The 26,246-nt window shown below is 56.0% G+C and overlaps 13 protein-coding genes across 13 annotated transcripts; 9 read left to right on the top strand and 4 right to left on the bottom strand.

Moving 5' to 3' along the window:
- Positions 1 to 409: 409 nt before the first annotated feature.
- BO66DRAFT_387350 (dienelactone hydrolase family protein) lies at positions 410 to 1,392 on the bottom strand. Its single transcript, XM_025646282.1, has one exon. The coding sequence runs from the start codon at positions 1,290 to 1,292 to the stop codon at positions 441 to 443; it is 852 nt and encodes a 283-aa protein (XP_025509294.1). The 5' UTR covers positions 1,293 to 1,392; the 3' UTR covers positions 410 to 440.
- A 258-nt stretch (positions 1,393 to 1,650) lies between these two features.
- BO66DRAFT_363340 (Zn(II)2Cys6 transcription factor) lies at positions 1,651 to 4,235 on the top strand (the record flags this gene model as incomplete). The annotated part of the gene is made up of 3 exons (XM_025645112.1): positions 1,651 to 2,202; positions 2,259 to 2,639; positions 2,691 to 4,235. 3 exons carry the CDS (start codon positions 1,651 to 1,653, stop codon positions 4,233 to 4,235), a joined length of 2,478 nt encoding a protein of 825 aa, XP_025509293.1.
- Positions 4,236 to 4,572: 337 nt separating this feature from the next.
- Positions 4,573 to 5,999, top strand: BO66DRAFT_363337 (uncharacterized protein; the record flags this gene model as incomplete). The annotated part of the gene is made up of 3 exons (XM_025645111.1): positions 4,573 to 4,815; positions 4,880 to 5,381; positions 5,439 to 5,999. Exons 1-3 carry the CDS (start codon positions 4,673 to 4,675, stop codon positions 5,997 to 5,999), a joined length of 1,206 nt encoding a protein of 401 aa, XP_025509292.1. The 5' UTR covers positions 4,573 to 4,672.
- A 1,979-nt stretch (positions 6,000 to 7,978) lies between these two features.
- Positions 7,979 to 10,062, top strand: BO66DRAFT_387349 (MFS general substrate transporter). Its single transcript, XM_025646281.1, has 3 exons — positions 7,979 to 8,241; positions 8,312 to 8,925; positions 9,001 to 10,062. Exons 1-3 carry the CDS (start codon positions 8,006 to 8,008, stop codon positions 9,933 to 9,935), a joined length of 1,785 nt encoding a protein of 594 aa, XP_025509291.1. The 5' UTR covers positions 7,979 to 8,005; the 3' UTR covers positions 9,936 to 10,062.
- Positions 10,063 to 10,714: 652 nt separating this feature from the next.
- On the top strand, positions 10,715 to 11,937 carry BO66DRAFT_445265 (tyrosinase family protein; the record flags this gene model as incomplete). The annotated part of the gene is made up of 4 exons (XM_025651645.1): positions 10,715 to 11,042; positions 11,100 to 11,185; positions 11,246 to 11,567; positions 11,659 to 11,937. The coding sequence occupies exons 1-4, from the start codon at positions 10,740 to 10,742 to the stop codon at positions 11,935 to 11,937; spliced, it is 990 nt and encodes a 329-aa protein (XP_025509290.1). The 5' UTR covers positions 10,715 to 10,739.
- A 535-nt stretch (positions 11,938 to 12,472) lies between these two features.
- Positions 12,473 to 13,980, top strand: BO66DRAFT_416727 (MmgE/PrpD family protein; the record flags this gene model as incomplete). Its single annotated transcript, XM_025649619.1, has 2 exons — positions 12,473 to 12,712; positions 12,766 to 13,980. The coding sequence occupies 2 exons, from the start codon at positions 12,473 to 12,475 to the stop codon at positions 13,978 to 13,980; spliced, it is 1,455 nt and encodes a 484-aa protein (XP_025509289.1).
- Positions 13,981 to 14,268: 288 nt separating this feature from the next.
- On the top strand, positions 14,269 to 15,445 carry BO66DRAFT_445257 (uncharacterized protein). The gene has a single exon (XM_025651644.1). It carries the CDS (start codon positions 14,295 to 14,297, stop codon positions 15,177 to 15,179), a length of 885 nt encoding a protein of 294 aa, XP_025509288.1. The 5' UTR covers positions 14,269 to 14,294; the 3' UTR covers positions 15,180 to 15,445.
- A 1,169-nt stretch (positions 15,446 to 16,614) lies between these two features.
- On the bottom strand, positions 16,615 to 17,541 carry BO66DRAFT_387348 (alpha/beta fold hydrolase). Its single transcript, XM_025646280.1, has one exon. The coding sequence runs from the start codon at positions 17,508 to 17,510 to the stop codon at positions 16,641 to 16,643; it is 870 nt and encodes a 289-aa protein (XP_025509287.1). The 5' UTR covers positions 17,511 to 17,541; the 3' UTR covers positions 16,615 to 16,640.
- Positions 17,542 to 17,983: 442 nt separating this feature from the next.
- Positions 17,984 to 19,862, top strand: BO66DRAFT_445248 (uncharacterized protein; the record flags this gene model as incomplete). Its single annotated transcript, XM_025651643.1, has 4 exons — positions 17,984 to 18,202; positions 18,362 to 18,449; positions 18,502 to 19,003; positions 19,064 to 19,862. 4 exons carry the CDS (start codon positions 17,984 to 17,986, stop codon positions 19,860 to 19,862), a joined length of 1,608 nt encoding a protein of 535 aa, XP_025509286.1.
- Positions 19,863 to 20,307: 445 nt separating this feature from the next.
- Positions 20,308 to 21,555, top strand: BO66DRAFT_310732 (putative NADPH dehydrogenase; the record flags this gene model as incomplete). The annotated part of the gene is made up of 2 exons (XM_025643299.1): positions 20,308 to 21,328; positions 21,395 to 21,555. 2 exons carry the CDS (start codon positions 20,308 to 20,310, stop codon positions 21,553 to 21,555), a joined length of 1,182 nt encoding a protein of 393 aa, XP_025509285.1.
- A 179-nt stretch (positions 21,556 to 21,734) lies between these two features.
- On the top strand, positions 21,735 to 22,658 carry BO66DRAFT_445243 (aromatic alcohol reductase; the record flags this gene model as incomplete). Its single annotated transcript, XM_025651642.1, has 1 exon — positions 21,735 to 22,658. The coding sequence occupies one exon, from the start codon at positions 21,735 to 21,737 to the stop codon at positions 22,656 to 22,658; it is 924 nt and encodes a 307-aa protein (XP_025509284.1).
- A 412-nt stretch (positions 22,659 to 23,070) lies between these two features.
- On the bottom strand, positions 23,071 to 24,203 carry BO66DRAFT_424939 (glycoside hydrolase family 43 protein; the record flags this gene model as incomplete). Its single annotated transcript, XM_025650194.1, has 3 exons — positions 23,071 to 23,674; positions 23,734 to 23,851; positions 23,921 to 24,203. 3 exons carry the CDS (start codon positions 24,201 to 24,203, stop codon positions 23,071 to 23,073), a joined length of 1,005 nt encoding a protein of 334 aa, XP_025509283.1.
- A 258-nt stretch (positions 24,204 to 24,461) lies between these two features.
- On the bottom strand, positions 24,462 to 26,090 carry BO66DRAFT_338818 (PP2C family serine/threonine-protein phosphatase; the record flags this gene model as incomplete). The annotated part of the gene is made up of 1 exon (XM_025644366.1): positions 24,462 to 26,090. The coding sequence occupies one exon, from the start codon at positions 26,088 to 26,090 to the stop codon at positions 24,615 to 24,617; it is 1,476 nt and encodes a 491-aa protein (XP_025509282.1). The 3' UTR covers positions 24,462 to 24,614.
- Positions 26,091 to 26,246: the final 156 nt, after the last annotated feature.

The raw sequence follows: 26,246 nt of genomic DNA, 5'->3' as shown, positions 1-26,246 counted from the left end.
CTAGGATAGAGTTCCTCGCTTGGTCACCAAGGCTCGCACCTTCATGTCATGGTGAAACACCGGCCCTGTTAAGAGGGTAATGCGGGACGTCTCTGGTTGGGGGCCTGATGCAGGGTGCACTCGACAGGTCAACTCATGAGATAACCGTGCTGAAGTCAACATGGATGAAAGTACTGCGTGCCATTCTCGACTGTAAGATCATATACCTATCTCTATTGGAGGACCTGCTTCCGTATGAGATGATACTGCAAGTATGGCAAGGTTGTTCCCAGCGTTGCCTCCTTCGCGGAGCATAACTCCCAGATGAAAGATCTGACCATGCAAGGCTGCCAAACTAAGACAAGGGTCATGTAGTATATTCATTATGCAAGAGTGGACATGATTAACTAAGAGAGTAATTCAATGACAGATCTCGGCTACCTGCACAGCCATATACGCCCTCACAACCACCGAGCAAACCAGTCCAGCACCTGCTGCTCCGAATCCTCCAGACAAGCCCTCTCCAAGGGATCATCGGGATTGCCTCTGACCGCAAACCCGTGCCTACCCGGCTTGTACACCTTGTGCTGAACCTCCGGCAGCTGCCTTCCCTTCTGTCTCTCCTTCTCATGTACCTCTTCCACCTGACCCTTCATGGCAATGTTGACCCCCTGATCCTCCAACCCCCATCCGACACTCGTCGGAACCACCAGATCCGCGACATCCTCCGGCAACGCGACATGACTGGGATGCAGCGCGACCACCGCATCCACGAGGGGGACCTTCTTCCCGTCCTGCCCCTCAATCTGATTCTTTTCCAGCCCTGCCCGGAGGGCGTACTTGCTGCCCCAGCAGAACCCGACCATTCCGATCTTCCGGTCGGCCGGGGTATCCCGTCGCAAGTTGGCCAGGAAGTCAAAGCACACCTTTTGGGTATGGGCCTCACGATGTCTTCTCCACCACAGCAGGAAGGCTGGCGCTGCTGCTAGAATGCCCGTGTATTTGGCCAGAGTAGACTGCTTGCTGGCGTCGACGGGAAGCAATACGTCGGCCGTCTTGAGGGGAACGGGGTCGCCCTCGAAGAAGTCCGGGAGGTAGACGAGGTAGTTGCCGGACTTGGCGTAAGCGTCGGCGATAAGACGGTTGTTGGGGAGAGGAAGGCCGAAGATATCGGAGTAAACAACAATGATAGCACGAGGGTTGGTGCGATTCCCGGTCACGTAGACGTTGAGGCCGTGGAGCGGTTCTTCGCTGCCGACGGGTTGGCCGGCGTGGATGGTGCCTTTGATGCATTCGCAGGAGGGGGCGTCCATTTGGATAGATTTTAATTGATAGAAGAGGAAATAATGTGAGTGTAGTGTGAGGGATGACCTGAAATGTGATTGTAATAATGGAGTGAGGGAAAGTGATAGGATGAACAGAAGGAAAAAGGATAGGAAATTATATAGAAGCTGACATCGGGTGGATCTCGCGTGGCTCTCGTCCTCTTCTCGGGGAGACAAATCGGGTTAGGCTGGACGATGCTGGATCTTATCCTTATCTGCTGGACTTCTCTGAACTTCCCCGAAAACCGCGCGATAAGCCAGCCATCCTCCGTCAGCAACAACACCAACCACAACACCAACCACAACAAACCAACAACACTACACCGTCATGCAACTCAACTGCACCATGTCGCCCACTGCGCAACCCCCCCAGTCGGTCTCCGAACTTCGCGCGAATGCATCAACATCAGTCACCCCCGCCAAACCGCGCAGCTGTCTGGTCTGTCGCCAGCGCAAGGTGCGCTGCGATAAACAGTCGCCTTGCTCCAACTGCCGTCGCGGTAAGATCGCCTGCATCTCGCCCTCCACCACCGACCATCCCCCGAGATGGGCTCGTCGCTTGAGAGAATCGTCATCAACTCACCCGATCGCTGCGACGGTTGCGAGAGACAATACTATGGGGGTAGATCAGCTGATGGATAGGGTGAACACACTGGAGAGCCTGGTCCAAGAGCTGAAGCACCAGTTGGGACAGCCCTTGTCCCCCGAGTCCTCTGATAAGGCCAGCGTGTCTGGCAGCCACTCACCCGGCAGCTCAACTCGCGAGGACCATGCGAGTGAATCCTCTTCCAAGGCGGGCACCAATAACGTCCACACCCAGCTCGGACGGCTGGTCCTGCAGGATGAGAGTCACAGCCGCTATGTGAGCAGCAGCTTCTGGTCCCGTGTTGACGACGAGGTGCGTTAGTGTCGGTGCTGCAGATTAACACGAGGCCTCCTCTAACGGGCACAAAGCTTAATGGGCTAAGAATGGCCACCAACACCTTATTAGACGACGACTCCGACAGCCCAGACCACCAATCCCCCGGCCAACGACCGTCAGTTTCCCAATCAGAACGGACGGCAGCAGAACGCCATGCATTCATTTTCGGACTGGATCTGAATTCCGCCAATCCAGATCTCCGCGAGCTTCACCCCTTGCCATCACAGGTGCCCTTCCTGCTGGAGACCTTTGCGGAGAATGTCAACTATTTCTTAGGGATTGTGCATATGCCTACCGTTGCGAATGTGGCCCGCGATTGGCGCAAAAGTGGCATGAAGTCTCTCTCGCCCTCCAATGAGGCCCTACTCTTTGCAATCTACTATGCCACAATAGCCTCGATGGAAGACGAGGATGTAGGATCTTTCCCCTCGGTGCTGCCCCATGTCGGATGCTGACCAAAGCAGGTTATGACCAATTTTGGCGCCTCCAAGTACGAACTGAATCTCAAATATCGTCGAGGGCTGGAGCAGGCTCTTGCTAAATCCGATTTTCTGAATGCTCCCGACATCGTCCTTGTGCAAGCATTCACCATCTTCCTCTATCTCTCCCGTCGATACGATAGCCCTAGGTACATATGGATGATGACCGGGTTTGTGATTCGGATGGCTCATTACCTGGGTCTGCATCGCGACGGCGCTCACTTTGACCGCTTCACCCCGTATGAAGTTGAGCTGCGCCGCAGGGCGTGGTGGGGGGTGTGCCTGTTGGATATACGAGCCTCCGAAGATCAAGGGACAGATCTAACTATCATGCAAGGGAGCTTCGACACGAAACTCCCCCTCAACATCAATGACTGTGACATCAACCCCGACACCAAAGAGACTCCTCGCGAGCGCAACGGCTTGACAGACCTGTCCGTTCCCCGACTCTCGGCACACATGACTAATATCATGCGAGACATGATGAGCCGTGGGGTTGCGGAAGGGGTCGAGGGCATGCAGGAGCAAAGCCGCTCGGTGGACGAGATCTATCGCAAGCTCGACGAAGAGTACCTGCAACACACGGCTGGGTCTACCAGTGTCGTATCCTGGGTCGCCGTTAACCTGATCCGCATGGTGATGGCCAAGATGACGCTGATTGTCTTCCTGCCTGTCCTTTTCTCTTCTCCCAGCGAGGAGCTGACAGAAGCGATCAGAACCAAGCTGCTGTGTGCGGCTATTGAAGTGGCAGAGTACAACCATGCGCTCAACGCGGAAAATTCCGGTCGCCACCTGCGCTGGCTATATCAAACGTGCACACACTGGCATGCAATCGTGTACCTGTTAATCGAGATCTCGCGCCGTCCGTGGTCACCGTTCGTCGAACGGGCGTGGACCGCCCTGAACAGCAGCTGGTTGATTCCTGCGCCGTCGCCGGCCGTCGGAAGACGGGGCATTTGGGTTCCTCTCCGGAAGCTGATGGAAAAAGCGCGACGGCATCGTGACGCTGAGCTCACTCGACTGCGGTGCGATCAGGAGGCTGTTGCCAAACTTGAAGTCGAGGCCCAGAATGCTCCTACGCCATCCAGCCCTGGACTCCTAGGCGCAGGACCCGTCAGCGAGGCTTACCGTCAGCGGTGGCGCCAGCTGGTTACTACATCAGTGGCGGACAACTCTTTGCCTGCGCTGGCTACCATCAATGAGGCGATACCATCTACCGATGCCGCAATTGCTGTCAATTACGCTAGTTCAGGATTGAGGATGCCGGATACGCACGGTGCCGCTCCTATGGGGCCCACGCCTGATCATTTGTACGGCGTGTCCGCTGCGGCTACGAATCCTGCTGTCAATCTTGCCTCCGTCCCTTGGACGTCATCAGACGACATAATCCAGACTTTGGATATGGGTTTTGTGGATGCTAGCATGGATGTCGATAGCGATATGGACTGGCACAACTGGATCGAGTCGGCGAAGGGTATGGAATCGGCTGCAGAAGATGGTCTTTCCTCATGGTGTACAGTTCGTGATTAAATAGATGGGTAAAGCGACTAAACAAGGTTGAGGGTCATGATCTTCCGATTTCTTTCGAAGCACTACAAGGGCTGTTCGTCCATGGACATGATTGATGCTAGACCATCACGTGATTGTATCGGTCATTCCGCCAATGCCACGCTATGCCATTCTGGGTAAGCGTCGGTATCCCATCGCTCTCCCATCGATTTCTGCTCTCTTTGCATATCATTTTGAGTTGACTCTTTTCACCTGCTACCTTAGATTGACGTTTACATCAAGTAGCATGAGAGAGGATATCTTAAAATCGCAGACCTTGCGATATACTAGAGTCTTTGTGTCAAGAGCGCCCGAGGAAGAACGTCTCCATCTGAGTTCCACCTTGAACCGGTCATCCAACTCATCTTCAACCTACTTCTTTGACAATCTGTATTACCTCTGATCTCAGCACGAGAACAATGGATCCAGAGTCCTTCTCTTGCTCGCATCCAGGCTGTGGACGAACCTACCGGCGAAAGGAACATCTTACACGACACCTCGCCAGCCATCTCCAACCCTCTACCGCAGCTTGTCCATTCTGTGACAAGACCTTCTCTCGCAAGTAAGCATTCTTTCTAGGAGGATTACTACAATGATAAAATTTTGACTGATACGAAAACCATCAGCGACACTCTCCGTCACCACGTCCGGCACAATCACCGCGACAAAAAACTGAATCCTTCCAGAGCTCTCAAGGCCTGCGATTACTGCCGGTCTCGCAGGACCCGCTGCGACGGAAGCGCCCCGTGCACACCTTGTCAGCAACGAGGGATACAATGCTCCCTACAAAGCCATCGAACCATACGACCAGAGCCTGAGTCCGATAATAACATCCCCAAATACTCATCTGCGTCGGCAGAGGCTTCTGAGATCTCAATTCCCCCGCAAGACCCACCTGTGCCCGGCCAAGGCCCCATCGATATCGATCCCTACCTCGAAGCCTACTTCTCCAAATTCCACCCCATCTGGCCCTTTGTGCACCGTGCCACCTTCTACATGGTCCACGAACCCCCGTTCCTTCTGCAATCCATCACGATGATCGGCCTTTGGGTCACCAAAGACACGAAGTCACGGCAAGCTGCAGTTGAGCTGCACGAAAGGTTGAGCTTATCCATTTACGAGCAAAGAGTTCGTCGCCCCTCGAAATTTATCCTCATCCGTTGCCATCAATACTGATCAACCCAGGAAAAATGGCAACCCCCCGACCCATCCCCCAACCACCAATCTTGGCCAATCGCCACCTACCAAGGCATCCTCCTCAACATCATTTTCGCACTGATCACCGCTCCCCCCAATCCCCTCGACCTGCAACTCACCCGCAAACTGCCATCCCTTCAGTCGAAACTTCTGCTTGCGCTCATCAAAACCTGCCGCGAGAAGGACATGTTCTCGTACCACACGATGCGCGCCCAGTTCGCACAGGACTCCGTGCCAGAGGTGTACATCTGGCTTGGCATTGAGGAAGTCAAGCGCTTCGCGCTGGCGCTGTACAGGGTTTGTAAGATGGTAGGAGTGGATGGGCATGAGCCTCAGGACCGTGCAACCGCGCCAAACCTTCTCTCGCTGGCGGAGCTGCGATTCGCGATGCCCGAGCGGGACGGTCTGTGGGACGTGGGCTCGGAACTAGCGGAGTGGCTGGCGAGGGAGAATGTGAGCGACTACGCGGAGAGGAATCGCGAGGTGGATTGGATTTCGACTGCTGCGCGGGTACTTCGTCGGGAGGGGGTGGGGTTGGGGCTGGTTTGATACCTTCGGCCTTCAACGGGACTGTGTTTGCACTGCTGAGGATGTACCGCAGCCCTTGTCACAGAATATTGCCGACAGCTGCAGGCCCACTAGACGTGGTCAGGACCGTTACTTGTCAGTCTTCGGCCGGGATTTTGAACCCATAGACCTAAACAAACACCCGATTTGAGATCGTGCGCTAGCCACTGACACGATCGCAAATGTCTTATGCATATGTCTCCGAATTTGGGACTGGTTGATGAGTGTTCTCACGATCTATATTCTACTTCTTCTCGTTTTGTTTCTTATCATCATAAGTCTGAACATTACAGATATAATCGGACTTGACCATGCGGTAGGTCAAGGTTTCGACAGGGACAACCTAGCCGAAACAACTCAGAACAGCACAAGCACAGAACCATGGGAGAGAATTTTTACTCTGAGGGCTGGACGAGTCTCTTCACTGCATGGGTCAGTCACTAGGGTAGACTACCGCCTCCACAGCAGTCATGCAAGTCCATGCCGGCTAAAACCGATGCGGACCACCACGAGGAATCCCACCTGAAGTGCCGTGTCTGTCTGTCGGTCTGTCTGTCACTTCTGCAGTGCCAAAATGCAAAGCTCCAGGCCAAGCGCGCAATGCCCCGGTTTGGGACGAGGCCCTGGCGCTAGTGACCAACACACCGACCCACTTCACGGGACTATCAGATGATTCTAGCCCCGGTAAGGGTCTTGGCAGGTGAAAAATTTTCTGCCGCAGACCCTGTCCATACCTCAGTCTATAGACTACTTCGTGGAGAAGGGTGCTATCATCTATGTGATGGATCATGACATAGGCGTAGAACCTTGATCAGATTAGATGTACGAGGGACGAGACCTTTCAGGCCTGCCCACTGGTACTGGTTACATGGTACTCTGGGCACCATAAAATGTAAGAATCTAATCAGATACTCCGAGTGATGAGTAATCGGCTTCCAGAGTGTCCGGTCAGCTTTGCTCGAGTGGAGACGAAACCTTGGACTATGGTACAGTGGTGTACAGTGGTAGAATCAGCCGACATGATGGCTGAGAATTACCTAAAGCTGCCCGAATCCCAGCCGATGGCTTTTGCCAGGTCCAAAACCGTCGAGATTATGTGTTTGACTGAAATCCTAGATCCGACATCGCAAATCGTCACTTCACTGCCAAGATGGAGTACCTCAAGCATCAATCCAAAGAGGGATGTATTGAGTTTCAACCAAGAACGCAGGAGGAGATCAGTGGCGCCGTGCGAGTCGCTGATCAGCGGTAATTGCAGGAAGGGTCTGGTGCTATTCGCCGCGTTTGCCGGGTGGGCCAAGGCCCTTTTCAAGCTATGGAGTCCAGGGGAGGTCGGAGATGTCCGTTCACGCAAAGCATGAGCAAATAAGCTATGTTGACCACGAGGAGAAGGGCGAGGGAGCGAGGGAAAATTCTGCATTGTGCATGGTTGGGTGCGATTCGCTCTGAGAAGAAAGAAAGTCGGTCCACCCGGACTTGGCCGGATGCGGTGGGCAGCTGATTGGGTCGGGTCTTATCAGATCCATCCATCCCGATTATCTGATGCGCTTATCCTTGGGACGGGTTTTATACCCACGCACTGTGGCTGCGCACTATGCCCACGGAAGGCTGGGCTGGCTCTGTAAGTACATACTGCCACGGCCCATGTCTCAGGTGGTCCAACAGGCAAAGTTGGGGGCTAAAGGCTAGCGTGCAGGTGCAACCACCCAAAACCCCGGCTAAGAAAGTCAAGCAAGTCAAGCAAGTCAAGAAAAGGAAAAGGCAAGAAAAGGCAAGCCAGTCTAAGGCTGTGGAAGGCAAACTCCCACTAGCGCCGATTCCTTACCACCGCACCACACTTTGCGCAACTACGAACAACTACTTGAGTACTTATAAACCGGCCTGATCCCCTTCCCTCCTTCCTCCCTTCTTTCCTTGTTGATCCTCACCCCTTTCGTCTCTTCTTACCACTCCCTCCCCCCCTCCCCCCCACCCCGCAACCCCTCACCATGGGTATTGTTACCGACCGCCTCCGTGGTCGCAAAACCAACCATGTCGTCGAGGACTTGGGCCCCGTCGATGATCATGCTTCCCAGGAGACTCCCTCCGAGGAACTGGCGCGTGCCGAGAAGGAGGCCCAAGAACACCCCCAGGAGGTTACTCGAGATGCCCCCATCGGTGTCAAGAAGGCCGAGGCTGCCGCTCTTGTTTGGACTAAGAAGGCTATCATCATCACTTACGCCTGGTAAGCCTTTTCTGAATCGAAGGGGGTTATTATTTTCGTTGCTGGCCTGGCTGACTGGATCGCCTGCTAGGATCTGGGTGTGTTATTTCATGTTGGCTCTGCACGAGTACATCGGCAGCAATGTCCTCTACTACGCCTACTCCAACTTCCAGAGCGCATCCCAGGTGACCACCGCCTACATCCTGGCGACGATCATCGGTGGTGTGTTGAAGTTGCCGATCGGAAAACTGCTCGGACTGTGGGGACGTGCCGAGGGTCTTATGGTGTTTCTGGCTGTCTACATCGTGGGGATGATCATTCTCGCCGCGTGTAATGGCCCCAACAGCTTTGCGGCTGGCTATGTGTTCTACTGGATTGGGTACGATGCCATCTACCTGATCCTCGAGATCTACATCGCCGATACTTCGGGTCTCCGCAACCGTGCTTTCGCCTTCGCCTTCTCGACCACTCCGTTCATCTGCTGCGCCTTTACCGGTTCTTTGGCGGCCAACTCGTTTGTGAAGACCTCCGGCTGGCGGTGGGCGTACGGTGCCTTTGCCATCGTGCAGCCCTTTGTCTTTGCCCCGTTGATCTATATCTTCAAGTACTACGAGCGCAAGGCGTACAAGCAGGGACTGTTGACCCGCGAGTCCAGCGGTCGCACCACCCTGCAAACGATCGTCCACTACGTACATGAATTCGATGGTGAGTTTCTTGCCGTGTGCTGGCTTACCCGACCAATATTCCGCGCCTTCGACCATAACTAACAGGATACATCAGTGATCGGCGCGCTTATCCTGATGGCGGCCTTCGTCCTCTTCCTGCTGCCGTTCAGCCTGGCCAGCTATGGGCGAACCGAGTACCACAATGCCGCCTTCATCGCCGAAGTAGTGGTCGGATTCTGCCTGTTCTTCGTCTTCGCGGCGTGGGAGAAATGGGGGGCGCGGGTGCACTTCATTCCTTACGAGCACCTGCGCGACCGCACCGTGATCGGCGCATGCATGCTGGCCACTGTCCTCTACTTCAGCTTCTATTTGTGGGACAGCTACTTCTATTACTTTCTCATGGTGGTGTACGACCTCAGCATCACGCACACCGGCTACATGACCTCGATCTACACCGTGGGCTCCTGCCTCTGGTCGCCTGTGTTCGGGCTGTGGATCCGCACCACCAAGGAATTCAAGTACTCGACCCTGTTCTTCGCGGTGCCGCTGATGATTCTGGGCGCGGGCCTGATGATCCACTTCCGCGGCCAAGATGCGGATATTGGCTACATCATCATGTGCCAGATCTTCATCGCCTTTTCCGGCGGAATGATGGTCATCAGCTTCCAGATGGCGGTGATGTGCGCCTCCTCGCGCGAGAATATCCCCATCATGCTGTCCATCGTCAGTCTCTTCACCAGCATCGGCGGTGCCATTGGCGCGGCCGTCTCCGCTTCGATCTACAGCAACACCTTCCGGGATGGTCTGAAGAGTGCCCTTCCTGCCAGTGCTCAAGCCGACCTGGAGACGCTGATTGCCGGTGGGTACCTGACGCAGATGAAGTACGCTCCTGGCACGGAGGTGCGCGATGCCATCAACTACGCCTGGGGCTACATGGAGAAGTACCAGGCGATCGCGGCCACGGCGATCTTGGTGTTGGCCTTCCCGTCTGTCATCATGTGGAGGCACTACAATGTCGATAAGAAGCAGAACAAGGGAACGATGCTGTGAGCTGCTTATTTGCTATGCTGAGGGGAGTGGGCTTGCGGGCGGGGGGGCTGACTGGTGTTTACGATAATGTCTTTTTAATACCCTAATATGCTGGATGGTTCGAAAAGTTCCGATGTTTCTGTTGCGGTTACCAAATCTTCTAGACTACAATATCTAATTCATATCCTGTGCTGACTTTTGATGAGTCGAACTTTGGTCCTTACACTCCACCTCACGAGTGCGTATGATATATTTCCGAGCATCCACTCACAATGCCCTGCAATGACCCATCCCGAAATCTGGCGTGCGGGTTCAGAGTCAACTACCACGACGGGGATATAAAGTCTTCAGAGATTTGCAATAGTTATGCTGGGTGCCGACTCAATCTAGCTCTTTTGATCCTGAGAATCGTTCAGTGGAAGAATTCCCAGTTAAAGACGCGAACTGAAAGAGGCAAACAACGACTCCACGCCAGCATTCCAGATCCATAGCCATGGCAACGGTACAGCGGGGTGCATATCTTGCCCCGACTACAGTGCCCCAGAACTGATAGGAGGATTGTACCGCACCCGCATTCTTCGGAAGACACAGCCGAGAAAAAGCATTGATTTTCCTGGTTCGAAGAATGCAAGCTAGCTGCTATCGATGGCCAGTCCCTGGGCCGCTTGACGAATGTATCACTCGCTGTCAAGCCGTAGATCAAGACACAGCTTCGTAGGTTCCTACGTTCAACTCTGCCGGATGCAAGCCCTCGATTCCTTTCGTCGCTGCTCACCTCCCTCCATACCTATACTCACCCAGCCTCTTTCCCTCTCACCATCCACAATGAGACACTCCCTTATCCTCAGCTTCCTAACCCTGGCGACAGCCAGTCAACCGCCCCGGCCCGGCCCAACCGTCGACTCCAACCTCTACGGCGGTGATTGCACGCGCGAGCGGCTCCAGACCCGCAAGGAATGGCGCAACCTCGACCGCTCGCAGCAGGAAGCCTACCTGGACGCGGTGCAATGCCTGACCGATCTGCCCGGGGAGACGGGGATGGCGGACACGACGAGCCGATGGAGCGATCTGCAGGCGCTGCATCGGTACTACACCAACACCGAGTACGGCGATGTGATCCATAACGTGGTGCGTACCTTCCAGCCACCGGGCATACTCACTTCACTAATACGAAGAAATGGCCAGGGCCAATTCCTCCCATGGCATAGATACCTGCTGCACATCCACGAGACACTCCTCCGGACGGAGTGCGGATACGAGGGTCCGATGGTGTACGCCCCCTTCTCCCTACCTTGTGCAACTTCCAGCCCCACTAAATAACTGAGGGACAGATGGTGGGACGAACAAGCCGACGCCGACACAGGGGACCTGTTCCGCTCGCCGATGTGGCACGACGATTCCCTCGGGGGCGACGGCATGGAGCCCGCCAACTGCGTGGCGGACGGACGCTTCGCCGATCTGACGCAGTACATCGGGCCGTACGACAACAACACGGAACGGTGTCTGGAGCGCGAGTGGGACAGCGCCTTGGGAGTTCGAAACGTCAACAGCACGATGGTGGGCCAGTGCTTCGATCTGGCCGGCTACACGCCCTTCTGGCAGTGCGTGGCCTCGTATCCGCACAAGGGGGTGCATCAGGCTGTTGGAGGATTGGTGCGTTATCCTCCTTCTTCTTGTAGTGGGGAATATTGGGTTTGGGAAGGTGACGACGATACTGATGCTGATCTTGTGTTGTGGACTGTAGATGGCAGACGTCAAGGCCTCACCCGGCGACCCGATGTTCTACATCCACCACGCCTTCATCGACCGCCTATGGTATATCTGGCAGATGGTCGACCCGGACTCCCGACTGTTCGCGATGGGTGGGACCTCGGTCAATGCCACGGATCTGCCTACGCCGGCGGAGGGCTGGCCGGAGACGACGCTGGAGTATCAGCTGGAGTCGTATGGGATCTTGCCGGGGGTCACGGTGGAGGATGTGATGAATCCGGTGGGCGGGTATCTGTGTTATGAGTATGATTGAGCGTTGCTGCTGCTGCTGCTGCTGCTGCTTGGCGATGGTTAGTGTGGCGTAGTTAGTCGGGACCACTTTTGTTGAAAAGCGGGCGTGCTGCTGTGCTTCTCAGGTATCAATTCGAGAGGCGTTAGCGTTAGGTTGGAGTGTACTTTCTGTGGGAAGGCTGCTTTTGTCAGGCAATGGGCGTGGGTCCTTTGCTTGATGGAAGACAATGTCGGACTAGTATGTCGGATTACGATGCCGGATTGGTATGCGGAGGTGCCTGTCCCGGCAGAACAATATGGTGGTATGTGAAGCATAAGCGGATTGGCGCATCTTGCCGCTTTCTCGGTCCTCGGAGATGTGCATCAAACTGCATTGCATGATCGGCCGGGGGTAAGAAGTGATGCCGGTAGCGGGCCGGTACAGGCATCATGCAGGCCGGGGCCGGGAGATGTACGCACTTTCCAGTACGGACGCTCAATCTATATAGTATCATCAATCCCCCTCTTAAGATAACTTCACGATCAGAACAGAAGCATATCAACTTATCAGCATCGGCATGACCACCTCCGAATCTGCCCCTCAAGAGCAACCGGTTACCGCAGACCTCTGCGACTGGGTCACATCCCTTCAAGCCTCTGAGATCCCCACCCATGTGCTCCAACGGGCAAAACATCTCATCCTCGACGGCATAGCCTGCGGGATAGTAGGTGCGCACGTTCCGTGGTCGGAGAAGTGCATCGATGCCATCGACGACTACGAGCCTGCCGGCTACTGCAGTGTGCTGGACTCCAACAAGGTCTGACCCCTGTCCCCAGTGTCCTCCGAGTATCGAACACTCATGCACACCAGAAATACGGACCCCTCGCCGCCGCCATCCTCAACGGAGCATTCATCCAAGCCGTCGAGCTAGACGACTACCACAGCGCCGCCCCGCTCCACTCGGCCAGCGTCATCCTCCCAGCCCTCTTCGCCGCAGCCGAGGTCCAATCGCACGGAAGCCAAAAGCAGCCCCGACGAGTCGTCTCCGGCCTCGAACTCCTCACCGCAGCAATCGTAGGCTTCGAAACCGGGCCCCGCGCCGGCGCCGCCATGTACGGGGCCGAGCTCCTCTCACGCGGCTGGCACTCGGGCCCGATCTTCGGCTGCCCCGCCGCCGCCGCCGCCGCCTCGAAGCTCCTAAACCTCGACAGCGCAGCCACCGAGTCTGCCATCGGCATCGCATGCACGCAGGCCGGCGGGCTGATGGCGGCCCAGTACGAGGGGATGATCAAGCGGGTGCAGCATGCGTTCGCGGCGCGCAACGGGCTGTTCGGGGCGCTGCTGGCGCGCAACGGCTACCTGGGCATCCGGAAGGTGTTCGAGCGGCCCTACGGCGGGTTTCTGGCCATGTTCAGCCAGGGCAACGGGCGCGAGCCGCCGTACCAGCCTGAAGAGGTGACCGCGGGGTTGGGGCGGGTCTGGCAGACCACCCACATCCGGGTGAAGTTGCATGCCTGTGTTGGGGGTTGTCACGGGCAGGTTGAGGCGTTGGAGCGGCTGCAGGAGACGTATCCGGATCGGTTTGCTCGGGAGAATTTGCAGCATATTCGGAGTATCCGGGTAGCGCTGTCGGAGCCGGTCTTCGCGCATGATGGCTGGGTGCCGGCTGAGCGGCCGCTCACGGCCACAGGGGCCCAGATGAACGCGGCGTACATCGGGGCGGCGCAGCTGGTGTACGGACAGGTGCTGCTGGAGCAGTTCGACGCGGCGGCGTTGGACGCTGATCGCGTCTGGGAGTTGATTCGCAAGACGACTTGCGTCCGTGACGAGGAGTTTGACCGGCCTAACCGTCTCTGCGGAGCAAGGGTGGTTGTGGAATTCGCGGACGGGGTGACGGTGGAGGAGACCGTGGCCATGCCCCGTGGGTTTGACCCGCCGATCACTGACGAGGAGATTCGCGAGAAATGGCGCAGGCTGGCGCGGACGGTGGGCGATGACGCTCGCATGCAACGCCTGGAGGAGGCTGTGCTTTCGTTGGAGGATTTGGAGGATGTCTCTGACCTCTTCGCTTTGATTCGGGGATGATGCAGCGTGCAGGAAATTCCACTGTGTCTGTTTCTCGTTATTTTTCTTTCGGCTGTGCTTTTTGCTTTTGTGTATAATGAACAGAAACGAAGGTTTCCAGATGGTGTCCCCTTCTAGCGCTCTATGCATAGTTCTGGGAATATGGATGAAGTGCCAGCGCCGATTATTGCCTATTGGAAACGCCAATGCTGCAGCCATGCAGACAGCCGGGTCTCAGCCCAGCCTCCCATTATTTAAATATCTGCCTCTCCCCGCGGTGGCATCTTCTAATTTCAACTCCTCCTACCGTGCTATTTTCCCACCATTCGGCAAATATGCAGCTCGAGCACGAACACCCAATAGCCCAAGCCCACGACGCAAGGCCTGGGTCATCTTGTCAGGCCCACTCAAGACACTCTGACGAAAGGATGCAGCCCATTTCCACTCTCATCCAACCGAGCACGACTCAACATTGTTTACTCTCAAATGACCCTTATATCAATCTCCCAGTCATGGGCATTGGCATGACTGGGGTCATTCATGAAGTAGGGCAAGACCGGGTGGTCAAGAAGGCTAAGCGCCATCACCCGGGGCCGACCCGCGACCCCGAGGATACCGAATACCTCAACGAGATCAACCGGGAAACCTTGAAAAATGAGATCGACGTCTTCGAACGCCTGGGGCGTCACCAAGGCATAATCCCGTGCTACCGAACCTCCCACTATGGCATCGAGCTGGCCCGAGCGCAAGAGGATCTCGAGTCCCATCTCAACGAGTATCCTGAGCGGGAGGATGCCTTGAAGCTAAGGTGGATTGCAAGCTTGATCGAGTCTTTCGCATGTATACACTCCTGCAAAGTGTTCGTGGATGACATTGCTCTCCGCAATATCTTGGTTCTGAACGAGGAGCTCAAAGTAGCCGACTTTGGACAGTCAATCCTGTTACCCCGCGACGCTGGTATGGGTTCGATCACGGAAAATGATCTGTATGCCAAGATCGAGATCCTCCATCTGGGTTCGGTTATCTACTCCATCGCAGCCTGGCAGGCTCATAAATACTTTTTCTTCAATCCCGAGAACCCAGACCTGTGTTGGCCTGCCTCCTTTCCAGATGTCGAGGGTGTGCTATGTGGATCGATCATTGCGAAGTGTTGGCAGGGAAAGTATTCAAGTATAGACCAGCTGAAGGACGAGGCTCACCTTTTGCTAGCGGGTTATTGAATGCTCTTGCCCCTCAATGTCCGGACGGGATTCTCTCATTGTTAAACGCAGCCATTATGTTTCGTCCATGACTTTGATCGAGAGATCGGCAGTAGTATCGCCCAAATATCTCTTGTCGCAGCTCTTCGGGTTGAACCTCAACTGCAGATTGGGCTAGAGTCACACTGGAGCGTGCCAACCGGGCTCGAATCTTGAGCATGATGCAGCCGGCAGCGCGTATCATTTTGATAGGGCTACCTGTTCACTCGACCTCGCTTTCATACACGATCTGCTCCATTACTCTAAATGCTCCCGGATTATAGAAAGTTTCTTATTGGAGAACGTCATTCTCTCTAAGTGAACTATGCACAGCGCCAACGATCCTTCAGGGCAGGGAAGGCAAAGACACATCAAGTAGATCCTTGGACCTATTGTATTAAGCAATAAGGGTTTGGATGCCATAGGAACACTGCACTTAGCATATATTCCAGGCGCAACAGTGTCCTACATCAGAATCACCTCGTATTATGCTAAACAGTCATATACCTTGTATGTCATGTGATATGATGTCATACCAAGTGAAGCATCACCACCATTGCAGCATAACACGAATGGTGTCTGCTTGCGGTAACTGATTCGTGGTCTTGCTGTTGTATGTGAGTGATAGACCTGAGCTTATTATTTTTAGCTATTTCAATGCCATCAACCCTTTGGTGTTTATTCTATCTGACCTTGGACTTCACCTACATCACATCCAACCTAAAACCTCTCAGCGAACTACATGATGAAGAGTCCTTCACAATGAACCTACTATTGATCAGTAATCTATTCATATATACATTACTACCTAGTTCCTGCGGATACCCAGAAATGGTGAAAGAATTCCCAACTGCTCAGTGCGGTGGTTACTGCACCTGGCAGCATCCCTGGTGCCCCGCCGGCTGTTATTGCGACGAGGCCCTCAGTACATGCAAACCCAAGATCTACGAGTCAATCAACGACCTCTGATGAGTTGCTCATCATATATCATGATATCTCTGGGTAGAGCTTGCGGCAACTCAAGTCCTCACAAATGATACTGGTGGTGGTATACCACTCATCTATGTCAATCAAGCCTTGTACCTTCAAGTCGGTCATCATATCAGACACATGGTCTACTTAAATTGCGGTGTTCATGTTTGTACGCTAAAATATTGTCGCCTCTTCAACACACGTACGAGTCAGTATTACCCATAGCCTCCAGCCCCTTCTGGGCTATACTTTCGAATTGATCTCATTGATCTCTCCGAAAATATCATCTATAGTATGAGGTTGAATTAGGACTCCGATGTAAAAGATAATCTCGACGTATTACACAAAACCGACACTTTGGCTGTTCAGCCATGATGCAGCATAAACAACGCAAGAGTGCCGTCCACACAGGCGCGTCCCCACCGACCCCACCAGTGGCAGGAGGCTACAATCCAGATCATTCACCTAATATTAGATTCCCTTCCTTGCCAAAAAGTCAAGGATTAACCCGCCGATCTCCGCCGTCTCCGTCTCCACCGCAAAGTGGCCCGCATCCAACAGATGCACCTCCGCCTCGGGCAAGTCGGCCTTGAACGCCTCGGCTCCCGCCGGCACAAAGATCTGATCATGCTTGCCCCAGGCCGCCAGCAGGGGCACCTGTGACGCGCGAAAGTAGCGGTGGAACTCCGGGTACAGCGGCAGATTTGTGCGGTAGTCCCAGAACAGATCCAGCTGGATGTCCGCGTTGCCCGGACGCTGGAGCAGGGCATAATCCAGCGAGTAGGACTCGGGTGCCACGACGCGGTCCGCGGCCGTCCCCTCCTCGTACTGCCACTTGGTGGCGGCGAGACTCAGCAGGCCCGCCGCGAGTTTTCCTCGGACGGCCGCATCGTTGTCGCTGGTCCAGAGCGCCCGGATCTGCTCCCAGAAGGCGCCCAGCCCGGCCTCGTAGGCGTTGCCGTTCTGCGTGACGATGGCTTCGATGGCGGCCGGCTGTTGCAGCGCCAAGCGCAGACCGACGGGGGCGCCGTAGTCGAAGATGTAGATGGAGTACTGGCGGATGGCGAGGCGGTCGAGAAACTCGGCGATGACGGTGGCAAGCGCGTCAAAGGTATATGCAAACCCCTCCGGGACCTCAGTGAAGCCGAAGCCCGGTAGATCGGGCGCGATGACCCGGTATTTTGCGGCCAGGATTGGGATGAGGTTGCGGTACTGGTGCGAGGATGAGGGGAAGCCGTGCAGGAGGAGGATGACCGGGGCTGACGCTGCTCCTGCTTCGCGGTAGAAGACATGGGCTTTGGAGGTGGGGAGCTCGAGTTTCTTCAGCTGAGTGCTCGCCATGGCTCAGAAACTATGATAGATAGGATGGAAATAACAGAAAGTGCAGGTTGTGAAAATTGATCGAGGGACTTGAGGTGGGGTCAATCTGACACCTGCAAACATATACCCCGCCATTCTGGGCGTACCGAACACGCTCTGGAACCTTGAGCTCGGGGAGAACTGGATGACGACTTATTTGTCAGCATCCTAGTCACTCTCTTTGTCACTGCCCTCGTATCTGAGATCATCAAGTGTTTTCGACTGCCAAAACATCTCCTGCCTGTCAGCTCATTCATGCTTAGGGCTTCTTGGCAGATTTTCTAGCGGCGGGAGCTTCACCCAATCAGCAGGAGGGAGATATTACCTTTTCCGGCTAATGATCTTATCGTCAACGGTTTATCCAAATCCCTTCTACGGTCACAAATTCATCTGCCCACAGATCGAGCGGTGTAGACTACGACCCACATCCACAGAGAGAGAAATGTCAGAGCAACATGGCCTCTGATGAAGGAGCAGCATACCCGTACACTTTCGTACACGGCCCGACGATACGAGGAACCACAAGCAACGCCTCGCTGATTCGCTCGCAGCTGATGCGTCGCCGACATTGTGAGAGAGCAAAGAAGGTAAACGGCAGTCTTTATGACCAATGTATGACGCCGGGTTTGCTCGTCTGCCTATGCACCGAGGAAGTGCTTGCAAATGGTCTCGAGGTTGCGCGAGCCAGGACGCCTACTGATCAGGCTTGCACGCCTCGACATCCACGAGCTCTTCGACCAAGGCCTCTTTCTGACACAGGCCTTAGTGCAACAATATGTGTCAGATGCGCTGGTATCAGGTCTGATCACGGGCGACTCCCTGCTATCACCAAGCCCTGGGAGTTCGGCCACAGCCAGATCGATCCCTTCCTCGCAGATCGTTACCAAGAAACCCCTCATTTCAATCTCCTTCTCCACCACTGTAGGTCATACTTTCATAGCGAAGACGTGGCAGCCCGCTAACCCTGCATGAGGCATCCATGTGCTGTGGCCAATGGCCCGCCCCTGCGAATTTGCCGAGCGCAGTTTGCAGGCCTACCTGCACCCCACCAGAAGCCCGATGGTCGTGCAATCGATGCTGTACTCGGCCTCCCTCCACTTCAACGCCCTCCCAATGATACGGGGCGCCACCAAGCAGGTCTCGTTGGACACGGCAGAGCAACTCCGACTCAAAGGATCCGTCATGGTCCGTATCCGGGAGAAGCTGTCGACCGTCACTCAACACAACATCGGTTGCGACTGGGTCGACGACATCCTGCTGAGCATCTTGTACCTCGCCGCCAATGAGAACCTCGACCATGTCGAGCCACCGGACACGACCCCATTTGTCCCGCCCTTTCGCAGCCTGCAGCTCATGGAATTCTACGGCAGCTGCGAGTTCCACCCGCTCCACTGGCAGACTGTCCAGCATATCGTTCTCGAGCGGGGAGGTCTCGAGACGGTAAAGCTGTACGGACTGGCCTGGCTGATTTCTATGTTCGTTTCCCATTCCGTCCCCCCCTTAAACTCATGCTAATAAATGAGACCATTTTCCAGATCGGGCCTGATCATCGCGATAAATACACACCGCAAACCCGTATTCTCACTTATATCCCCTGAGGGGAAACCATGCTTACACCGCGCTCCCCTGCAAGCCCTCTCCATCCGCACGCCACCGCGGCATTCCACGCTCCGCAACCATGGCTTCCAGCAGCTGGCTCTGCTCTCCCCACCAGTCAAGGGCAACATCATTCGCGTCTTTCTGGATCTAAACGAGATCACCCACGCCCTCCATGTTCTCAGCAGCCGGACCTGCGGCGCCACCCTGCTGACGCAGATAGGCGATACGCGGGCCAGCGTCCTGCATCGGCTGTGCAGTCTGCCTGATCACAGGGACCGGGCCAGCGCCATCTTGCATAAGAGACCGGGATGTACGGCGGAGGACCAGGCACATTCGATTGCCGTGTATCTTATGTGTCGGAGTACAGCCCTCCTCTATGGCGCCAGCGTGGTCCTGCCTCTTCCGAAAATGTCACGGTTACGGGCTACGCTGACGAAGGGGATACAGGAGGATATGGTTCGGCTGCAGGGACGCGAGATAGCAAACCATGAATGTGAGATATTTCTATGGTGTTGCATGGTGGCGGGGATCTGTACGGATGCTACTCCGTCTATCAGGGATTGGTTTGTAGCTAGGATGAGGGAGTATTGTAGTGTGCTTGGGATTGACTCTTGGGATGGCCTTCTACAAGTTCTGCAGTCGTTCGCCTGGCTGGACGGTGCATCAGAGGAGGCTGGGAGGGCGATTTGGGCGGAAATGGCTACATCTAGTAGTGAATTGCCATACAAATGTTAGGGAGAACGACGAAGAGATTTTGGCTCAATAATGAGTCGACAACCATGCGGAGGACATTTGATAACAGTAGCTCCAAGCCATCTTTTTGATACGACCACCTCCCGCAGAACCCTATCATGTAGGGCTTACAAATCCAATTGGCACCGGCCTGCAACGATACGGCGAATTATGAATGCGAAGGAACGATGTCCATGAGCACATGGCGCCCTTTGAGCGGCATTGCATGCTACCGAGATATTAGTTTATCTGGCCTATATAACCGGATTGATAAGCAGCAGGAAAGCAGCCACTACCACGCCTTCGGGGTGCCGGGCATATTCCGCACGGTATTTAAAGCCCTAACCACCCCATCCCGCCATTCCCATCCCCATCCCCATCCCAGACTCCCCTAGTGGCAAACCCCCCATCAACACCCAAACCCCAACCCCAACCACAACACCTCAAAATGGGCTCCTGCAGCCCCTCCCCCCTGCAAGCCCCCTTCACCAGCCCCGCCCTCACCCTCACCCACCGCGTCGTCCTCGCCCCAATGACCCGCATGCGCGCCTCCAACACAACAGGCCTCATCAACCCCACGGCAGCAACGTACTACGCCGAACGCACCAGCCAGCCCGGCGCGCTCCTCATCTCCGAGGGAGTAACCATCCATCCGCGGGGCAAGGGCTTCCCACGCACCCCGGGGCTCTGGACAGACGGGCACGCCCGGGCCTGGCAACCCATCACGGCGGCCGTGCACGCGCGCGGGGGGACCTTCTTCGCGCAGCTCTGGCACGTGGGCCGCGTCTCCGTGCCGCGTCTCTTCCACGGCCAGCCGCCGCTGAGTTCCACGACCGCCCATCTACCGGGGTACCATGTCTCGTTCGGGGCGGGGGGGCCCGACGAAGCGGAGCGCGAGGCATACGTCCCCTCGCATGCGATGACGATCCCCGAGATCCACGAGGTGGTGGCGCAGTTTGCTGCGGCGGCGCGGCGCGCGATCGCGGTCGCGGGGTTCGACGGGGTCGAGATCCACGCAGCCAACGGGTACTTGCTTGATTGCTTTGTGCACGATAATATCAATACGCGGGGGGATGAGTACGGTGGGCCGGCGGTGAGCAATCGGCTGCGGTTCCCCTTGGCGGTGGTGGATGCGGTGGTGGATGCGGTGGGAGCGCGGCGCACGGCGGTCCGGCTGGCGCCGTTTCATGTGCTCCAGGGCACCGGGGATGGTGATCGGGTGGCTACGTTTGGGGCGTTTGCGGCCGCGCTGGAGGCGAGGGGGTTGGCGTATGTGCATTTCGTGGAGCCGCGGTATGACTTGGGGAGTTCGGAGGGGGCGTTCTCGGGGTGTATTGCACGGGAAAAGAGGGTGGATGAGGGGGGAGAGGAGAGGTCGATTTGGCCTTTTCGGAGGATTCTGCAGACTACGCCGGTTATTGGGGCTGGTGGGTATGATGCTGTCTCTGCTGCGCAGGCTATAGAGGAAGGTGAGTTTGGCCCAGTTAACGTGGATGAGTTAGGGTTCCGCTTGGCTGACGCGGCAGTGACTGCAGGTCGCATCGATCTCGCGGCCTTCGGGCGGTATTTCACGTCCAATCCGGATCTGCCAGAGCGGCTGTTTAGGGGACTGCCCTTGACCAAGTACCATCGACCTACCTTCTACACTTCCGGAGAGGAGGGATATCTGGGATGGCCGCAGTGGAGTGAGAAGTAGCTTAGCAGGAGGCGAGGCGGCGAAATCCCGTAGCAAAGTCGCCGATGCTTGCCAGTTGACCAACCCTGAACTGCAACTGAAAGTTGATTATAAATCCACAACAAGCACATATAAGCCAGTAACTCCCCCACTTTGGTTTTACCAACATAGTTCCTCAGTCGAGTCACTACACAGCCATCATGTCCTCCACCCCCAAGAACATCCTAGTCATCGGCGCCGGGGAACTAGGCACGCAAGTCCTCCGCTCGCTCGCCGCGCACCCCAACCGCGGCGCCACGCAACTCACCGTCCTCCTCCGCCCCTCGCGCATCGCTTCCCCCAACGACGAACTCACCACCACCCTGCACACTCTCAACATCGACTCTCTCCCCAGCGACATCGCCACAGACCCAGAGTCTCACCTGACGCAGCTCTTCCGCAATTACGACACCATCATCAGCTGCACGGGTTTCGCCGCCGGACCCGGCGTGCAGCTCAAGCTCGCGCGCGCCGTCCTCGCCGCGCAGGTCCCGCGCTACATCCCCTGGCAGTTCGGGGTAGACTACGACGTGATCGGCCGGGGATCAGCGCAGGAGCTGTTTGACGAGCAGCTGGACGTGCGGGTGTTGCTCCGCTCGCAGACTGCGACGCAATGGGTGATCGTGTCGACGGGTATGTTCACCAGCTTCCTCTTTGATGCGGGGTTCGGGGTGGTGGATGCCCGTGCGGGGGCTGTGCGGGCGCTGGGGAGCTGGGAGAATCGGGTGACGGTCACGGCCGTGGAGGATATTGGGAGGATTACGGCGGAGGTGGTGCTCGGGGGGTCTTGGGGAGGGGTGGTTGGGAATCAGGTACTGAAGGTGGCGGGGGATACCTTGAGTTACGGGGAGTTAGCGGGGCTGGTGGAGAGGGTTACTGGCAGGGAATTCAAGCGGGAGGTGAGGACAGTGGAGGCTGCGCGAGCGGATTTGAAGAAGGAGCCTGGCAATGGGTTGTTCAAGTACCAGGTTGTGTTTGGGGAGGGGAGGGGCGTCGCGTGGGATTTGCAGGAGACGTGGAATTATCAGGTGGGGTTGCGGGCGTTGACGGCGGAGGAGTGGGCGAGGAAGTATTGGGTAGAGTAGGGGCTTCTGCTGGTGGGTCAATTTCTATTTTGCTGAGTGCATGTAGAATGGCTTCTTGATAGCTATCAAGTATCAAAGATTGGAAAGTGTTCATATTAGGATGTATTCTCAATCAACCTGACGGCATATAGTAGTGCAGCCACGAAGACGGACATCCTATCTTCAGCCCCATCTAAACATTCCCATTCCATTGCCGGGGAGAATGACTTGAACATGCAGGAAATCATCATCATCATCATCATCATCATCATCATCCTTCAAACCTGATCCCCTCCATCTTGGCACTTGGCAGTCAACCTCCTCGCCAAGTCCTCAGCAACAGAACCCTAACCCCAACCGGCAAAATCCCGACGGGACGCCGTCGATCAGCCCATTTTCTCCGTCTTCATCCCCATCCCCGCAACCCTCGACTCTACACTCCATATCGTGCAACAAGAGCATCATACTGCCCCTTCGTCACCAGCACCACATTCCCATGCTTCAACCCCGACGGAAACCCCGTGCGATCCGAGGCCACCCACTCCGCCGCGGCAACATCCGTACTCTCGAACGGCACATACTCGACATAATTATCCAGCAGCAGGTGGAACTTGTCGGCGTCCTGAATATCCGGAAACGCCGCGGGGCCCTCATACACCACCCCATCCTGGATATACCCCTCCGCGCGGGTCCACTCGCCGAACAGGCCCCCCGTGGTGGTCTCCTGGTAGACGTGGAGGACGTTCTCATCCTTGAGGAACCGCGCGTAGTGGCCGGGTGCGTCCCCGAGGGCCAGGAACTCCTGGTCGATGAGAGGGATGTTCTCGCTGTCCAGGGCGAGGTAGTCGGCTGGCGGGGCGAAGGTCACGAAGTCGGTGGTGGTGGTGTAGCGGATGCGGTCGAGGGTGGCCGTGCCGGTGTGGTTGGTGTCGGTGGGGTCGTAGAGGCGCGACGACCAGAAGAGGTAGTATTGGCTTTCGGTCGTGTTCCAAACCACTGAAGGGGCCCAGGCCATGCCGGCGGTTGCGTCTTCGATGCTGGATGGCGCATGTTAGCGAGTGTGTTGGAACTGCCGGTCTCGTGTGGGATGGCCTACATTGCCAAGGAAGGCTCAGACCAGTCGATCAGATCCTCCGATCGCCACACCGTCAGGCCTCGACTGCCCCGGCGCGTGGCCTCGTCCCATGAGAATCCGTCTGCGTTGATATCCAGATCTACACCCGTTAGTCACGGTTGTTTCGTGGTGGTGCACCTTCCTGAGATGTGTGGAGGGGGATACGCACCTGTGGCGATGACAAAATACTCTGACTTCTCCTGGTTGGCCGTGAGGAACACATCCCTCACAGCCTTGGTCCCGACAGTCGATTCTAGCACCGGACTGCCGCCATTGAGGGCCGTGAATGCCAGGGGATCGTCGGCAGTAGACAGGTACCAGAAGACCCGCGGGTCGGCGTCCGTGAATGTGGAAAGCAGGTAGCCGTAGTATGAATCGTCCTGACGTGGTAGGACAGCGCCGGTGACGGCAGCCACAAGGGCTGTAGCCGAGAGAAGGGAGGAGATGTGCATTGCTGAGGTAGGTGATTTCGATTGTGGCCTGTGACAGGGCTTGAGACGGGAGACCGGCCTTATTTATGCAGTTTGTTCGTCGACTCCAGCATTTCCCCACAGACCCAGAGGGATTTGCCAAGAACACTACAATCAAGGTAGCCAGCGGAGAATTCATGGAATGGTTACGCAGGATTTCTCCACCGGAGTTGGGACTGAAGCTTGGCGATCGAACCTCCGAGGCCGACCTCTCTGGGTCTAACAGGTACTGTAATTGATCCACATACAGTGGCATATAGCACAAGCTTGCAAGGTGGCATACTACTCATATTGTCTTTGAATCTAGCCGGCGGAGGATAAGCTACATGGCCTGAGTTCCAGTCCAAGCATTCCGAATCCTCGCTGATCGCGATAGCAATTCCACAGTCCACGTCAATTTTCGTCCTTGTTCTTCAAGTTTGGAACCCCGAAAAACACCACCTGCACAGTAATATCATCACGCAGAGTCCGGGAAAACGGAGGGTCAAAGGCCAACCTCCCTTCTAACAACTCGAGATCGCTGCCACCAAGGCAATTACGCACCAGGTGCACCGCCACATTGTCATCCTGCACGGTCGTTCGGCCCTCCACAAACTTCCAGTTGACGCCTTCCCAGAAATGACCAAAATCGAAGGGTTTGTCGGAGGCTGCGGGGGATGTGGCGCTGCCCTTCCCAGTCTCCACGCCTCCCGACAGCCATTTCCCGACCAGATCGACCGCCTGCTGACTGGAGAGCATATCCCACAGACCATCCGTCGCCATGATCAGGAACGAAGGCTGTGTCGGATCAATGTTGACGGTGGTAACGACCGGCTGGGCAGTCACATAGGGCGGGGTGCGAATGTCGTAGCGGGGGGTCAGCGGTGCGGGGCCGTAAAATCGTTGGCGGATTTCCTGCTGGAACTCCACCGGCCATTTCCACCGACAATCCCCAAACGCCCGGGAGGCCATCAGTCCCAGTACGCGTCCACCTTGAACAATGTCTTCCTCGCCCGGGTGCTCGCTATAGATTCGGGCAATCTCCTCCTCATTGCTCCCAGTCTGATCAATGGACAGAGGAATTGTTTCCCACCTCCCGTCGGGCTGCTGTCGTCCAAGCACGGCGCGTGAGTCACCGGTACATGCCACGTGCAATGCCCTGGTGTCCGGATCGAAGATCGATAGTAATGCACAGGAGCCAGCAAAGGCCGGGAGAAGGTCGCGGACCCTCTGGTGAAGAGGCTCATTACTCTGCGACGCCTCCATGGCGGTCTTGAAAATGGCATCATCGAGATTCACGAAGGCATTGCTGATGGCGCATGGGACCGTATCCACGCCCGCGACCGACTGGTTTCCGTCCGTAATGGGCGTCACTTGGCTCAGGCTGTGGCGCACAGAGGGAACGAGCTGATTCTTCAGTAGCTCTGCCGTCTGCCAGCCGGCATGACCGTCGAAAACCGCCCACGCCATCCAGGGTTCTTTGTCGCTGTGCCACGGGGAAGGAAACTTGGCATAGGTGAGCCGGTCCTCGCAGGGGCTGTTAGATGCGAGCTGGGCGCCATCATGACGGTCGATGCCAGGAACATCTCGCACTGAAAAGGAGTATGAGTCTTTGGATAGAGTGCGTGTGACTTCCTCGTGGGAGAAAGGAGGCTGGACGACTAGATTCTGAGCAGGTTCTTCATCAGGCAGGGGCACGCCATCTCTGTTGGCTGAGGAGGACCACCACCAATACAGGCCCGACGTGGCGGCAAGACCAGTAGCTGTCAGGTACCTCAGCTGGGTCGCTGGGAAGCGTTTCGCGTAATGAAACTTCTTGATCTGTTGTCGAAAGACTGGATTTCTAGCCGCTCGACCCAGACTGGATCGAATCCCACACTGTGGCAACATCGTAGCAAAGAAACAAGACCATACAGAGGAGAGAATTGTGCATCAAGATATGTTGAGGTTGTTTCCACCCAGTCTCTCGCAGGAGGAGAGGTGAACCAAGGTGAACCGCAACTCACCGCTTAAGGTAAGTGTGAGGCAAGTGCAACCCGTGAATGT

The sequence above is a fragment of the Aspergillus aculeatinus genome (assembly GCF_003184765.1).
Source record: "Aspergillus aculeatinus CBS 121060 unplaced genomic scaffold BO66scaffold_1, whole genome shotgun sequence".
In the NCBI taxonomy this organism is placed as follows: Eukaryota; Fungi; Ascomycota; class Eurotiomycetes; order Eurotiales; family Aspergillaceae; genus Aspergillus; species Aspergillus aculeatinus.
Note: the sequence above shows the minus strand (reverse complement) of the source record. Positions and strands in the feature narration are given on the sequence as shown.

Coding starts and splice junctions, on each gene's coding strand:
- BO66DRAFT_387350 (XM_025646282.1), bottom strand. CDS start 1,292: ATGGACGCCCCCTCCTGCGAATGCATCAAAGGCACCATCCACGCCGGC.
- BO66DRAFT_387349 (XM_025646281.1), top strand. CDS start 8,006: ATGGGTATTGTTACCGACCGCCTCCGTGGTCGCAAAACCAACCATGTC. Junction 8,242..8,311: donor ATCATCATCACTTACGCCTG/GTAAGCCTTTTC, acceptor ATCGCCTGCTAG/GATCTGGGTGTGTTATTTCA. Junction 8,926..9,000: donor CTACGTACATGAATTCGATG/GTGAGTTTCTTG, acceptor AGGATACATCAG/TGATCGGCGCGCTTATCCTG.
- BO66DRAFT_445257 (XM_025651644.1), top strand. CDS start 14,295: ATGCAGCTCGAGCACGAACACCCAATAGCCCAAGCCCACGACGCAAGG.
- BO66DRAFT_387348 (XM_025646280.1), bottom strand. CDS start 17,510: ATGGCGAGCACTCAGCTGAAGAAACTCGAGCTCCCCACCTCCAAAGCC.